The following is a 16,038-nucleotide window of genomic DNA, read 5'->3' as shown; positions in this document are numbered from 1 at the left end:
CACAAGAGAGAAGAGTGGACAATGTGCCAAGCAGCATTAGTCAGTCACACACACACCCTGTCCAGTGCAGAGATCAGGGAGAGGTGGATGTGTTGGTAGCTAGAGGACGAACAGAATACATTTCCATGTGATACACACGGGATATAGTGAATAAAACATTGTTCATTGTCCTCCTACTTTCCAAGGAGATTCTTTCTTCACTCGTTTTCTCCTCTTTTGTCTCCATTTCTGTTTACATGTGGTTTTACTCTTGTCTTTTCCTCCTTTGATGATTTATTCACTCCTTGGTTTCACGTGTCTCACATTCCACCCTCTCGTCAGTTTCTCATTGTCGAGATATTTCCTGTAAGAGGATGGATGTGTTTTCAAATTCAAACACATAACTGTACTTTATTCATCCACTCATCCATCTGTCTAACCAATCGAGACAACAGTTGGAGGTACTACCAGCTGTCTGTAAACAAGCTCTGACAGAAGCAGATGGGGCTGGCATCAACCTGCAAGAGGAAGAGTGCATTTCTTAAAGGGTATGCACCCTTCCACGCTGCACCCCTTGCCCTCTAGCCTCCCTGGGGTGAAGCATCTGGGTCAGGTGATGTTTTAAGGTTTGGGGTGGCCTGGCAGGTCAGCAGAGATGGATGCACGAGAAGCATGGATTGATTACTGAACAGGCCTGCTGGGCATAGGCATAGGGGTCCAAAGTGTCAGGGGGCCCCCTGGTCTTTACTTGCAAAATGCCACTCAAATTAACACGTACCAACCAGGAGGAGACTCAAAATGACCACAAAGAGATGCAAATGAACTGCAAAGAGACACAAAATAACTAAAAAATGGGCAAAACAACCACAAAGAAACACTAAATGACTACAAAGCAACAGAAAGCAACCACAAAAGACATACAATTACATAAAAGAGACACAAATTTACCTAAAAGACACATACAACTACAAAAAGACACAAAACAACCACAAGGAGACACAAATGACTACAAAAAGACACAAAATAACAAAAAAAATGGGCAAAATAACCACAAAGAGACACAAAATGACTACAAAGCAACAGAAAACAACCACAAAAGACATAAAATTACATAAAGGGACACAAAATTACCTAAAAGACACACAGATGACTACAAAAAGACACAAAACAACCTCAAGGAGGAGACACAAAATCACCTCAAAGACATACAAATGACAACAAAGACACAAAACAACCACAAAGAAACACTAAATGACTAAAAAGCAACAGAAAGCAACCACAAAAGACACAAAATTACATAAAAGAGACACAAACTTACCTAAAAGACACAAACAACTACAAAAAGACACAAAACAACCACAAAGAGACACAAAATGACTACAAAGAGACAGCAACCACAAAAGACGTAAAATTTAAAGACACACGGATGACTACAAAAAGACACAAAACAGCCGCAAAGAGACACAAAACAACCTCAAGGAGACACAAATTCACCTCAGAGACATACAAACGACAACAAAAAGACACAACAGCCACAAGGAGACACAAAATGACTACAAAAAGACACAAAATAACGAAAAAAATGGGCAAAATAACCACAGAGACACAAAATGACTACAAAGCAACAGAAAACAACCACAAAAGACATAAAATTACATGAAGAGACATAAAATTACCTAAAAGACACACAGATGACTACAAAAAGACACCAAACAACCTCAAGGAGGAGACACAAAATTTCAACAAGGAGACACAAATTCACCTTAAAGACATACAAATGACAACAAAAAGACACAAAACGACCACAAGGAGACACAAAATGACTACAAAGCGACACAAACAACTACAAAAAGACAAAAAAACGTACACAAGGAGACACAAGATGCATAATGACTATAAAAAGATACAAAGCAACCATTAAGTCTGTGTGTCTTGCTCTTATGTGAGACGAGGTGGGGCCCTTTGCATATCTGTGTCCAGGGGCCCATTGTCATTGTCTGAGAATCCACTCATGACAAGAAGTCTGAACATGTGAGGAGGCGTGAGGAAAAGAAGTGTAGCAGAGGAGCCAGGAGCCCAAACGAAGACGCAGGATATGAGGGTAAGCTGAGACCTGTAAGGCGAGGGTTGTTGTGATGGGAAGGTGTGTGAGTCTGCACACCTGCCTCACTGCGTGCATCTCTGAGCAAGTGTCCTCACTTCCAAACATTTAATCCTGCCTCTCTTAAAAATAAACAAGAGCTCGTCCTCCGTCTCACATGACCGTGGAAGCGAGCCTCGCAGGCAGCGGCTGTGATTTTGTGTTAAAGCAAAGAGACGAGAGGAGGAGGGACTGAAACAAATCCACCCCGGCAGCAAGTGACAGGAAGTGAGCTCGGGGAGCTGTGGTGCACGGCAGCTCACTCATGTTGTATTAAATATACATTTAAAAAAAACTGAGTGGAGTGTGCAGCATGTTTACACTCACACACCGCCCACAACAAACTCAGCTGAAGGGTCCCAGTGTGTGTCGGGGTCAGCGTCAAGCATCCGCTCATCGATTGACTTGTAACCTCGACCCCTCTTAATGACAACCTTATCGGCTGCTTGCGTCACCTTCTGGCACCCTACCAATATGAAAGAGGACACCGGCACCTCAGGAGGTAATTGTATCCAATGAGGCCCAGCTCTTCCTGCCACGCTGGGGCCAAACCTCAGCCCGATCCCCTTTGACACATGAGACTGCATCATGCATATCTGGGGATGTTTCCACAGATAAGACATGAATAAATGACACAAGTGGGGCTGAATTACACAAATTTAAAAGACAGAGCGCTGCCCTGCTGGACCCTGGGATCCAAAAACATCAGCTCTTACAGAGAGACGGACTCTCACACTCAAACTCATGTGATCATTGGATGTTTTTGTCCCCAAAACAACCAGCATCTCACGACTTTTTCTTTTCTTCTTCCCTCCCTCCCCTTTGCCTCTGACCCCCCCTCCCCCTGTCTTCTCCCCTCCCTCCCTTTAACCTCTCCTCTCTTCCCTCTTTCCCTCCTTCCTTCCCCTCCAGATTGTATAAATATCCTGTGAGCTGTTGGGGAGAGCTCAGTGTTACAGACCTGTCCACTGAGGAGAGACAGAGAACAAGAGAAGGGAGGATAGAAGAAGAAGAGACACCTGAGAAAAGAGTGAGACAAAGTAAGACAGAAATTCAGCATCAGGAAATTGGGATTTAGTAGATGATTAAAGGAGAATCCCACCAGAGAGCTGACAAATAGACTGCACAGAAGGAAGAAAGTGATTCTTCAGAGAGAGACTTTAAACTTCTGATCTGTGTGGACGGACCGTCTCCAGTATGTTCCTCCTTCTCTCGCTGTGCATGTGTGGGCTCCTGCTGCAAGGTGACGCACAGGACCGAGCTGCTCTGTGGAGAGGAAACGACCGCAGTGGAAGATGCCAGTACACCTTCACTGTGCCCAGCCCTGTCGAGGCCAGCTGCCCGCAAACCGGGGGCCCCGAGATGGAGGGCCTGAAGGCTAGACTAAGCCTGCTGGAGGCGCTGGTGTCCCGACTGACTGGAGGGGACACTGCAGGTTCCCAAGGGGCCGGAGCTGGAGCCAGAGCTCAGTCTGGGCTTCAGGAGGCTCTGAACCGGGTCACGGGGGAAAGGAACCTGCTGCAGGGGGAGAAGGAGCGTCTGGAGAAGGAGCTGGAGGGGCTTCAGCGCAGGATGGAGGAGATGAGGAGGGAGACGGAGAGGCTGAGGAACAGACCCTGTCCTCCACAGACCCCCGTGGTGCCACCGAGCCCCCCTCTGCAGGACAGTGGCCTGACGAGACCTGCTGGGGGTAAGAGTTACACTCAAACCACCACACACTTTAGGAGCTATTCAAAAAATGTTATTGACATTTATAAATAGGAGATTAGATCTATGGCTCATATATGTTTTTATATTTCGACCTCCCCTATCCATCCTGCGATTAAGATGCACAACTAGACCTGCTGACAGGCTGTCCTCTGTTGAAATATGTATCCGGTGACTGTGACTGAAGGATAAATTAAAGCTTTAATGTCATCAGTTAATGATGCATTAATCCACACAATATTCCAGTGCTTTGCACAGGCACAGGGGTCCCGTGTGTGTGTGTCTGGTTGCAGCAACAAAGATAGCCAGTATAACTCCCCCTGACACCGTATCTTCCTCCATATATCCCCTGACATACAACAGTGGAATAATGCATGTGCACACATGTACCTTTTTGTGTGTTTGATGTCTTGGCTGCCCCATTACTTGGCTCAGGTTTCTGTCGTTTATGGGTGATGGTGGCAGGCCACAGAGGGTCACTTCAGTATTTATGAGCAGATCCTGCTTTCTTTATGACTGGTGTTTCCCTCTGCATGGCGAGCACGGCGTGAATAGCCTGGTTGGGAAGGAGAGGGGGGGCTGAAATGTGATGCACACTCTGGAAGTGGTAGTTCCGTGCCAGGGTCTCATCTCAGGGCTTTTGATGACGCCTGGTGGGTCAGGGCTGGAGGGGGGGCGCAGAGGGCTTAGGGCCAAGAACACTATACTTCCAGGGGTTAGAGTGCTGCACAGATCTGGGGAATTATCTTGGAGCCAGTGAGGTTAAGCTCCAGTATTCTGTGCGTTTGCAGTGGCCAAACATCTGTCTAATTAGCCCGTGTGCTCGTCTTTTCACCCACCATCCCCCTTTCTTTCCTCAGTTGAGCCATCGCTCTGTTTGCCCTCCTGGCTCCCAGAGTGTAGTGCCCGTAAATCCGAGATTGCCAGCAGCAATAAATCCTTCCTTGCCATCTCCCCGTCCAGCAGACATCTCTACTCCGTCTGCATCAGGAGAGTTTATATACTCTATCTCCTGCATACTCAAGGTTATCTGTTAAGCTCCTCATGTTTGCACCTGCAGGCTTAAATACACAGAGAGAGAGAGAGAGAGAGAGAGAGAGACAGAGAGAGAGAGAGAGAGAGACCCTCAGAGAGAGAGGCAGATGTGGAATAGATCATAGTGAGAGGACGATATATACAGAACAAGAGCAAAGGGATAAAAGTGTTTTGGCAAAGTTCATAACTTTAAAAGAAAACACTTTAAGTTTAGAACTCAAGCAGAGGTTATGACTTTCAATAACAATTATAACCCCAAAATATATCAGCTGATATATTGTGATGTTGATTTATGACTTCAAACATGACCTTTTACGAGCCAGCAAGCCTTTAAGCTAAAGTTACCATATTCTTTTTGTCATTGTTCTGCAAGTCACAAGTAAGTCTCAAGTCTTTGCGCTCAAGTCCCAAAACAAGACTGACAAGTCCTGAGTCACATCCCAAATCAAGAGACTGCAAAAATAATTGACGAAGCTACCATGTGGACTCCCGTTCTGAAGCCTTGAGTTCAGCATTTTGGTCGTTGCCATCTTGGTTTTTTGGAGCCAGAAGTGACCATATTTGGGTGAAAGGCTGGCGCTGTGGAGGAGTGGGGGGTGGATCTGACTGAGAAGCCAAGGACACTACTGGCAGACAGCCTGTCACTCAAAACAGCCCCACCCTTAATTATGCATGACTCTAAGCTTTAATAAAGAAAAATAATTAAATTAGCTGCAGAGACCCAAACTGTTTTTTTGTACGAGGCTGTAAACATGTTTATTTCGGCTGTAAAGTTGGGCATTTTAACACGGGGGTCTGTGGGGACTGACCGGCTTCCAGAGCCAGCCTCAAGTGGCCATTGAAATAAGTGTCATATTTGGCACCTTGTGTCGGCTTCATTTTTGAACCCCGGAGGTTGCTGCTTGGTCTTCATCTGTAATTTTCTACCCACATGTTTTGCATGCTTTTATTAGCTTTTTCTTGACCACCGCATAGTTTCGGTTCGCTAACGCACTTATCTTTTGTAGCTTTTTTTTCCCCAACTGGCGCTCAGTAACGTAATGTCAGTTCTTTATGGTTCTGTCCTACAGCTTGACTGGATGCTACTGGATGGGTTCAACCACAGTAGATCTTGGGAGTTAAAGTGTCGACTTGCTGGGGATGAAAAGCATTTATGTTCATTGATCTTTTTGATCTTTGTGCTCGGGGGAAGGTATCAAGTAGTTTTAGTCAAAAAACAAAAGCCCAAGTGGGTGCTAAAGTTCAGTTTTAGTTGCAAGTCTTTCTGATTTTGTCAAGTCAAGTTTCAAGTGATCAAATTTGTGACTCAAGACTGACTCGAGTCCAAGTCATGTGACTCAAGTCCACGGCTCTGCTGGCCTGTGTTCAAAGCAGAACTAATACAAATACGTGCCTAAACAAAGTTTGGTTTCAGGTTATAGTCGGTCACTGAGGAGAGCATGCATGTGCAGTTTATCAGGTTTAGCCCAGTACCAAAACACAGTTGATTTCACCGTGTCTTTCATATGTTTACTTTTCATGAGTGTGCAGCCAGCAGTCATAAAGATGTTCCAGTCAACATACACATCATGCAGAAGGCAAAGGGACTAAATGGACAGATTGTGGCTGATTTTTAGATCAATTTAAGTGTGTTTTTTCTATCTGTTGACTGAACCATGAATTATGAATATGGAGGAAAAATAAAAGCCTGGATGCAAAAATGTTCATGACAACAATATTATGGGAATGCTCCAGCTGAACTCTGTAAGCAGTGGTTAATTCGGCCGCTGGCTCCTCTGGCTGAGCCTCCCCCTGGAAATTAAGCCCTGTCTGGTCTGCGAGGTTTATGGTAGTCTGCTCAGTGACATCCCAAACAAAGAGGCAGGATATGAGGGCACATATGGCACATGCACACACACACACGATGGGGAAAAGACAGTAAGAGAATGTGGCTGTTTACCTGGGATGAAAATGAATGGCTGTGTCCTCAGGGAACAGCCTCACTTTAACCCCCTCCGGTAACCCTCAAAACACCATTGACCTTTTTCTTTACAAACTTCTAAATGGGCTCAACCCTTACCTTTAACAACTTTCTCATGCCGCTGGTGTTCGTCAACTGCTCCATTACCAGCTCCCCTCTCCTCGTCATCAACACTGAGAACCAACATCAGCTTCCAGATGCTGGTGCTTAATGTTCTCTGCATCATTAGGGCTCATTATGCGCCTGAAATCACCGGACAAACCACACGTGCAAGAACACAGAGGGCACGTGCTCACACAAACAAATACCTGAGGACACACACACACATACACACTTTATATATATTGTCATGAAAACACGTTTGAGAAGCTAATTTGTCTTTTGTAAACACCAGTGTTTGTGTTTCCAAGCAGTAATGGTTTCAGGAAGGAGTGAAAATGAGGACAGGGTCAAGGGTAAATGGGGAGAAACAAGAGGAGGGATGAATAAAGGAGGCTGATACCTGACAGTTATACAGGGGAGAGGAGGCCAAATGACTGGTTTAAAGTTTTGAGGGCATAAAGCTGACAGCGCTGATGGGATGGGTGTTGAATGTGTGTGTGTGTGTTATGGTCGTACAATCTACCGACTGCCTGACTCCGGAGCAGCTGGGAATCCATTCAACGGTGTTTGTTTTCTGCTGTCACATTCCCTGCTGTCAGTAGAGCCATAGCCACGTTTGGGTACACAAACAATCTCCCTTAACTATTGTACGCTGCTGTGAAATGTGCAACAGGAATCACTAAACTCAGCCTGTGTGTGTGTGTTTAGGTTCCAATCCAATGTCTCACCTGATGACCAGGCCCAACAGGCAGGGAGACAGCAGCAGTTTGAGAGGTGGGACACGTTTTCTGCAGCATCACCTCCACCTTGCAGTTTCTTATTCAGCTAAACCCATGTCTCCATCTCTCCCTGTCAGACTCAGCGTGGCAGTACGGACCTCCGGGCTTCCAGGAGCTGAAGGCCGAGGTGACAGAGGTGCCGGCTCCTGATGGATCTGAGGACAACACAGGTCTGTCTTTTCAGTTTCAATTATTCTTTGAATCTAGGTTTTCTAACAAGTCAGGCATACATTGTTTTCCATTTCTGCTATTTGCAAACTCGTCCAATCCATTATAGTGAACATCAAGACATTAATTTTTATTTAACACACTGCAGACTTTTAAAATCAGTCTCTACTTTAATGGCCATACTGTGCAATGGAAATGCAATTTGACAAAAGTGCGCCGTCAACCATCATCATGCAAATTCCCGGATTGTTTTCGTGTTATGCAAGAACAAATGCTTTTAGGAATGCAATGAAAAATGTTAGAAAAACCTTTACTCTGCACCACAAACAAAACCACAAACCATAGTAAGATAACCGATGAACATTTTGAAAAATAATGTAACACCCAAGTTCACTTTCATATAGCTCCAGGTGAACTTCAGTAACAAAGCCAACAGTCAGCTGTAATATAAAAGCAATTAAAAGTTAGTGTGTCCTGCTGCACCCCCTGTGGTGCACCAATTTATAGGCTGGTGCACTGGAAGTATACGATATGTGAATAACCAAAACTTCACACAAAATAAGCCTCTTTATTCAACAGAAAACTCCCAAACTTCTACCAATGACACACCAAACCTTTAATTAAATCACCACAACTCCACAGGTGAACTTGCACTGCACCAGCACCAACTGCAGCACTGAAAGATAAAACCATACATTAAAGAATATAATATTCTAATTCTATAATATTTATAATTAGAAACCAGGACGTGTTCGCACCACTTTGCTACCTCAACAAAAACATTTATTTAAAACACAAGGTTTGTTTGGCTTACCAAGCATGTGCACAGGAGTGTTAACAAATGTAGAATGAAGCTCACACACCTGTGCTCCATGAGCCTCTTAACAGCTCAGGTGCTCTCACCTTGATTGGCCATATTTCACCTGGGTCCTAGTGTCCCCCTGCTACAATAAGAAAATGTGAATGAATCCATCAGTTAGTTGCTAGATAAAGGGAAATTTCGGTTTATTTCAACCTGTCTCCTATCGTCCTAAATTTGTTTCAAGTGACTAGTGACATAAAAATAATAGTTAGCATGTTAGCCGTTAGCCTAGATACAGCCAGGGTGCATAGTAGCGTCAGACCTGTTAAAACGTAAGTGAACGGGCAACCTTCAAGTGCAAAGTTAGTCCACTAAACAAGCTTTTTTTCCACAAAGACCGCCTCATATCGTTAGGATAAATGTCAGAGAACATACAGAAAATGACATGTAAACGTGTTGTCTTACCTTACCGGTGTGCTGCCATGTTTGTTTACCATTTAGCTCTGCTTTCCAAAGCACGGCTGAAATATCGCGAGAACAAGCAGCGATCTCATACCGTGCCTGAAATATCGCGAGAACAAGCAGCAACAGCTGGAAGGCAGAACCGGACAGTAGCCTGAAAAGTTCATTCATTTATTTTATGAAAGATTTATAGAATAATGGCTGACTTTTTGCCAGACTTCGACTTTGTGGAGGAGGAATTTGATTTTGCAGAGTTTGATGGCCGCCCTTATTTATTTGAGCCAGAATACACTGACGAAGAGCTTCGTGAAATTGAAGAACGGAGGAGGAGAGAGAGAGAGGCGCAACAGGTAGAGGACGAGAGAGGAGGAATGGCTGCTGCAAGGCTGCATAGCTCTGGAGATTGGTGATGTACCTGTGAATGCTGTGCCCCAGTGCCCACAGAAGAGGAATGCCTCTGTTGCAAGGAATGGGACCGGTTGCAGCCTTATTTTCAAGGTCTGGATGTGACCGAGGACGAGACACCTCCACCTGGAGTAGTATCCAGCTGGGCTTTATCTAGAGCTCGCCAGATGTATTTCGGCCGCGCTTTGGAAAGCAGAGCTAAATGGTAAACAAACAAGGCAGCACACCGGTAAGGTAAGACAACACGTTTACATGTCGTTTTCTATATGTTCTCTGACATTTATCCTAACGATATGAGGCGGTCTTTGTGGAAAAAAAGCTTGTTTAGTGGACTAACTTTGCACTTGAAGGTTGCCCCTTCACTTACGTTTTAACAGGTCTGACGCTACTATGCGCCCCGGCTGTATCTAGGCTAACGGCTAACATGCTAACTATTATTTTTATGTCACTAGTCACTTGAAACAAATTTAGGACGATAGGAGACGGGTTGAAATAAACCGAAATTTCGCTTTAAAGGTACCTTGTGGAGTCTTTGACCACTGACAGCACTGTGGAGCTAAGGAGCCTTTTGTTTGTATTGTGCATACTCACAATGACACACCATCAGTGTGATACACATTCCTGCGTCCTATCCCACTGATCAGCAGTTGGTAGCTATAACGCACAAACTGCAAAGAAACGGCAACCCAGCTTAAATTTATGTAAACAATACAAGATGTAAAAATATTTTTTTTTAAAAAATGTCTGCAAGTGTTTTACAAGTTTTTGTGTTTTTGTCTCATGGAAACAATGATCTTTGAAACTGTTCTGGCACTGAGTGAGAGCTCTGTTATGGCAGTGTCAAAACGGGCTGAAATGCACACACTCATTTGCAGTGTCTATTTATGTCCACTAAAAGTGCTTGTTTTTGCCACTGACATTGGGTTTTTAGTATAAGTGTCTGATACACATTATGGAAAGGTTCCCTACACAGATAGACCTTTTTATTAAAGAGTAAGATGCTTTTTGTTGAACCAGGAACAGCCCCAACCCACCAGACTCCATTTAGATAAGCAGTAATTTTAGCATTGTATAATACACTTCTTTTAAAGTCAACAGAATTAAAGTTAAACTCACAAAAGCATCTTAGTGAGTCTTTCCACTGTTCCAACAACACTGTTCATCGCCCCTATTTTGGTTGAAATAAACCTTTAAAGTTCATCCAGGTAGATGTGAAGATATGCTGCCTCTCTACATGCTAAAATACTGTTTATTTAACCAGTTAAGTCCTTTAAAATCCACTCAGAACAGCTACTACCCCTCTCACTCACCCCTTCTTCCTCCTCCTCCTCCCCCTCTGTACATCTGACCTGGCAAACATGACACTCAACCCCCCCTGCTGACAGCCTCAAAGCAAATACTGCTATTAATACTGCTGCATTTGGGGCGAGAATACCAGAGTCATGCCAATCCGCAGGTATGAGGGCCTGCCCGGGTTTCACGTTTGTGTCGTAAATGTAAAAGGAAAGCACCCATAACAAGGGTGTCACACGCTGTTAATCCCTCCCCCTTCTCAAATCTGCACCATGTGCTACTGAATGCCTCTCAGCAGGTTCGATTGTTTGGGAGATCATAAAAATACACGTGTAGTTAACACGTGAAGTCATACAATCTCTGATGAGACCACACCGCAGGGAGGTTAAATGGTAATGGTGTGTATTTATAAGACGTATATTTCTATCCAGCCTTGATCTGGTGCTACGTCCCGGACCGGAGAGCAACTGTGTATTTTAGGAAGTGGTAAATATACAGCCTGCCTTATCGTTTTCCCAGTAAGACAAGCAGCGGGGAGTTCCTGCACAGGATGAATTGCTCTGATGGCGGTGATTCAGACAAAGTTGAGGCTAACAGAGATGTCAGGCAGCATCTCTAGACCTGATGTCTGTCTCTATGATGAGAGATGATGACCTCATCTCACTCCTGACCAGCTATCGGATTACCTTCATCATCCCCTCGGCCACATACATGTAGATCCCTTTTAATGTGCCACTGAGCCTGTGACTTGTGTCCTGAAGTCACCTCAACGGAATACTTCATCCCCCAAAATGTCCGTTTGTATATGAATTACTCGCCCCATGTTACCTTAAATTCATGAAGTAAACGTTGTTTTTCTCGCATGCCTCCACAGTGAACGAAAAATCCAAAAACGGAGTAAAGTCTTGATGAACTGAAGTCATAGGGGTCTGCACTGAAAAACAATAAAACTAGCCATATCAAAACATCCATTTACAAACTCTCACACAGTTTGTGTGGTGCAAGTCTAAAGTCTCATTTATCCAGTTGTCTGCTCATTAGTCCTGACACAGAGCCCTCTCTGATGGGGAGCTGAGCTCAAAGTGAAACTTATCTATGCTCAAGTCAAGGCCAGACTTCACTGAGAAAAACAGTAATTTTGCCTCGCTGAACACAAGAGTTGCTGGTGTACCACTGCAGCCATCTCTGTTTGTGTTATTGTGTAACCTTGGTGAATTGAAACTAACACTTTGAAACACTTAATATAGGCAGCTGAGATGAGCAGCTTAAAATTTAATTAAAAATTAAAGTACTGAGCATACGATTGGATAAATGAGACCCCTATAACTTCCATTCATCCTGATTTTTACAGTTTTTGGATTCTTTCTTTATCAGATGCGAGAAAAATAAATTTTACTTCACAAATTCACAAAAGGTCATTTGAGGGGTGGAGTATTTCTTTCAGTCAGATCAACTATATAAAGAACATTTTGTCCTTAAACCCAACCCAAACCAACTGTAACCTAATTTGAAGGGGAAACGGACTAAGACATGAGACCAGTTGGTAGAAAATAAGGAAACCTGCCTGCAACAGTCAGCCATCTTGTAGGGCTTCAAAGCTCTTGCCTATTTTCACAGACAAATTTAAATGGTCATAAAGATCAAAATTTTTATTTTTAGCTGTGACAAACAGCTCGATAGCTTGATCTGTCGGTTGGTTGGTCCACAAAAATGTCCCCGCCCTTTGTCAGGCTCAGTTTTTGCTGGTATTTTGAACCAAGGTCAGTTGTGTTTGTTCATTCATTCGTTCATTTTCCATAACCGCTTGTCCTGCTCTGGGTAGTGGGGGGTGGAGCCTATCCCAGCTGACATTGGGTGAGAGGCAGGGTTCACCCTGGACAGGTCACCAGACTATCACAGGGCTGACACATAGAGACAGACAACCATTCACACTCACATTCACACCTACGGGCATGCAAACTCCCCCACTCCCCCACTCCAGGGTTCAAACCAGGACCCTCTTGCTGTGAGGTGACAATGCTAACCTCTGTGCCACCATGTCGCCATGTGTTTGTGTTCAAGCCAATTGGCTAAAATGGGGCAATGGCGGGATATATGCACGTACATGGTCGCAGCCATTGTGAATTTATGCTTGTTTGAACGTGTCTCACAAATCACGTTACGTCTCCTTCCTGTTCGCAGGTTGTGGGGAGCTGGTTTCAGTTGGTGAGCCGGTCACACACAGGAAGGCAGACAACATAGCAGGTAAATACGGTGTCTGGATGCAGGACCCTGAAGCCGTCTCGCCTTATGGACCCAACATGGTGTGGCGAATCGACACCATAGGCTCTGACGTCAGGCAGCTGTTTGGATATGATGACATGGATCAACTTGCTAAAGGCTTTCCATCTAAGGTCAGTGTCACGTGGATGATATTTGGTCATGGGAATGAGCCAAAAAATCTGAGGTCATTCCTAGTTATTGTCTCATGTTTTCCCGTTACAGGTCCTGATATTGCCAGAGCTGGTGGAGAGCACTGGTGCCACTCTGTACCGAGGCTCTCTGTATTATCAGAGGCGTCGTAGCCGCTCCATCATCCGCTTCGACCTGGCCTCTGAGACCACTGCTGCCCGTCGTGACCTCCCCCACGCCGGCTTCCACGGCCAGTACCCCTACTCCTGGGGCGGCTACACGGACATCGACCTGTCTGTGGATGAGAAGGGGCTGTGGGCCGTCTACTCCACCAGCAAGGTCAGAGGAGCCATCGTGATCTCACAGCTGGACCCACACAGTCTGGAGGTGAAGAGGAGCTGGGAGACCAACATCAGGAAGAACTCTGTAGCCAACTCCTTCATCATCTGCGGCAAGCTGTACACCGTGGCCAGCTACACGGCGCCCGACACCATCATCAACTACGTGTACGACACTGAAACCAGCCTGGGGAAGTCCGTCTTCATCCCCTTCAAGAACAAGTACCGCTACAACAGCATGATCGACTATAATCTGGCCCAGAGGAAGCTGTTCGCCTGGGACAACTTCCACATGGTGTCCTATGACATCCGGCTGGGGCGCCAGCAGGCCAATTAGGGCCGCCACGAGTGACTGCTGAAAAGCGACATTTGCTCACCTGTTCCTGCTTCAAAGACTCAAAGCATTAGAGCATAATGTGTGTGGTAGTCGTAGTTACAAAGACAACACCATCAGCGTGTAGAAAGGCCTAACTACCAAACTCCAAAGTGAAATGAAGACGTTTCAGGAACAGTGTCCCCCGCAGGTGTGCTTTTTATTTTTATTTTCTTCAGTGGGAGGGCTTTTGCTGTGGCACGGCCCACAAGCATGTTTTTAGAGGAATTATTTTTGTACTGCCTTTAATTCAGATGTATAATTTTGTTGTTTTCTTGATAAACTATATATATATTTGAGGACTGAAAGATTAATGCATTTTATTACAAGCTAAGTGGGATAATCAAAGCATACGACTACCAACACCAACTCCTGTGGTACTACACGCCCTGCAGTGTTTCACCTGTCAACATCTTGTATTAAATAAACCGCTCTCTCACTCAGCATGTATTGAATATTGCATGAACTTGTACACTGTAGTCAACACAATGACGTAATGTTCAAATGAAATAAACTTCTTCCTAAATTACAAGAGTTTATGTGGTCATTATTGTATCATACTGTGTTCCTCAGACAAGTATTTGTACCACTTTAAGAGGGCTTATAGGCTGTAAACAAATAACTTTATTAATCGTTAACAAATCATATACATTGCTGGTTGCTGACAAATAAAAACCCCTGATATGGTCACTAAAATCTGAACTCCTAGATTGTTTGGTGTGAGTTGCTGAGTGTTGGAAGTATCGGACGTAGAGATGTCTGCCTTCTCTCCAGAACTAGATGGCACAAAAAATTAAAAAAAACTCAACAGCAATGTCTCTTTCCAGAAATCATGACCCAGTTACTAAAGCTAATCCACACACCTTGTTGTGAGCAGTTTCATGTAGGAACTATTTTCTCTCCACCGAATCACGGTGCAGAAGGAAGTGTGCATCTACTCACGGACAAAGCTCGTGCTCCTGAGCTGTAACTTTAGCCACCTTGGGGGTGTTTGAAGCTAGCAGTAGATGTTTCCTTCTGCGCTGTGATGCATTTGACAGATGTAGATCCTAGAAAGAAAATAGTTCCTGCATGAAACTGCTCTCAACAAGGTCTGTGGATTATCTTGAGTAACCAGGTCATGATTTCTGGAAAGAGACATCGCTGTTGAGTTTTTCAAATGTAGTTTTTGGCGCTTTGAGCACCACAAGCTGATCTAGTTCCATTATATTGGAGAGAAGGCAGACATCTGTGAAGGATGATATCTCCAACACTCAGAGAAAAATGCATTTTTGATTTTGGGGCGAACTGTCCCCTTTGGCTAAATGAACAATAAACCAAATGAAAAAAAAGGGAACGTTTGAAATGGTGCTCTTTTTCTGACTTGTGAGAGTGACTTTTTGGAGAGGTGTGGTTCTCACAGGACAGCAATGTCTTGTTTTATAAATCACTTTCAGGTAGCCAAGTTGTGAAAACATGACTGTTGAGTCAAAAGTAATACATCATGAAATCCCCGCATTTACTTGCAGAGACAAAACTTTTTTCGTTAGATCTTCTGAAAGTTTATGTTTAAATTTGCAAAGTCTGATTAAATATTTGCTTTTTGCATCCATTTCCAGAACAGAAATCTAAACTAAAATAAACAGCTATTTGTGTATTTTGGACTGTTTCTTTCCACTAGTCTGAGAGTCTGAACAGATTAGTTCAGTTAAGACAAGCTTCTTTCAATTGAGACTCCTGAGTAAGGTGAAGGCCTAGTATGCTGGACTCGACCAGTCATCACTGCGGCGTTTGCAGGCGGTTCAAAATGCAGCAGCCCACCTGTTAACAGGAAAGAAACGGCGTGATCACATCACACCTGCACTGGCCTCCGTACACACACCCCAATGAGAGCGTTGAGGTCTACAAATCTATCACTGCCGGAGGTTCTAAGATCCAGGCTCAAAAGTAAAGGCGACAGTATCTCTCCTGATTGAAATAAGAGCTGCCCAAACTCTGAAGCATTTTAAATCCCTTTTGAAAACACATTTCTTCTCTCTGGCCTTCAGCGCTTGTTAAGCATGACATCTTGTTCTTATGATCTTTTTATTGTTCACTGTATGATGTTGTATTGTTTATTTTATTA

The 16,038-nt window shown here is 44.2% G+C and overlaps 1 protein-coding gene across 1 annotated transcript; it reads left to right on the top strand.

The window, feature by feature from the left end:
- The first annotated feature begins 3,063 nt into the window (after positions 1-3,063).
- On the top strand, positions 3,064-14,466 carry myoc (myocilin). Its single transcript, XM_033620756.2, has 5 exons — positions 3,064-3,809; positions 7,632-7,697; positions 7,780-7,872; positions 13,014-13,225; positions 13,317-14,466. Exons 1-5 carry the CDS (start codon positions 3,317-3,319, stop codon positions 13,896-13,898), a joined length of 1,446 nt encoding a protein of 481 aa, XP_033476647.2. The 5' UTR covers positions 3,064-3,316; the 3' UTR covers positions 13,899-14,466.
- The last annotated feature ends 1,572 nt before the right edge of the window (positions 14,467-16,038 follow it).

This window comes from Epinephelus lanceolatus, chromosome 6, assembly GCF_041903045.1.
Source record: "Epinephelus lanceolatus isolate andai-2023 chromosome 6, ASM4190304v1, whole genome shotgun sequence".
NCBI classification, from domain to species: domain Eukaryota; kingdom Metazoa; phylum Chordata; class Actinopteri; order Perciformes; family Serranidae; genus Epinephelus; species Epinephelus lanceolatus.
The sequence above is the reverse complement of the archived record's forward strand: the minus strand, read 5'-3'. Positions and strand labels throughout refer to the sequence as shown.

Excerpts from the sequence above, each read along its gene's own strand:
- myoc (XM_033620756.2), top strand. The coding sequence starts at position 3,317 with ATGTTCCTCCTTCTCTCGCTGTGCATGTGTGGGCTCCTGCTGCAAGGT. Across the intron at positions 7,698-7,779 it reads AGACAGCAGCAGTTTGAGAG|ACTCAGCGTGGCAGTACGGA; the intron begins GTGGGACACGTT and ends TCTCCCTGTCAG. Across the intron at positions 13,226-13,316 it reads CTAAAGGCTTTCCATCTAAG|GTCCTGATATTGCCAGAGCT; the intron begins GTCAGTGTCACG and ends TTCCCGTTACAG.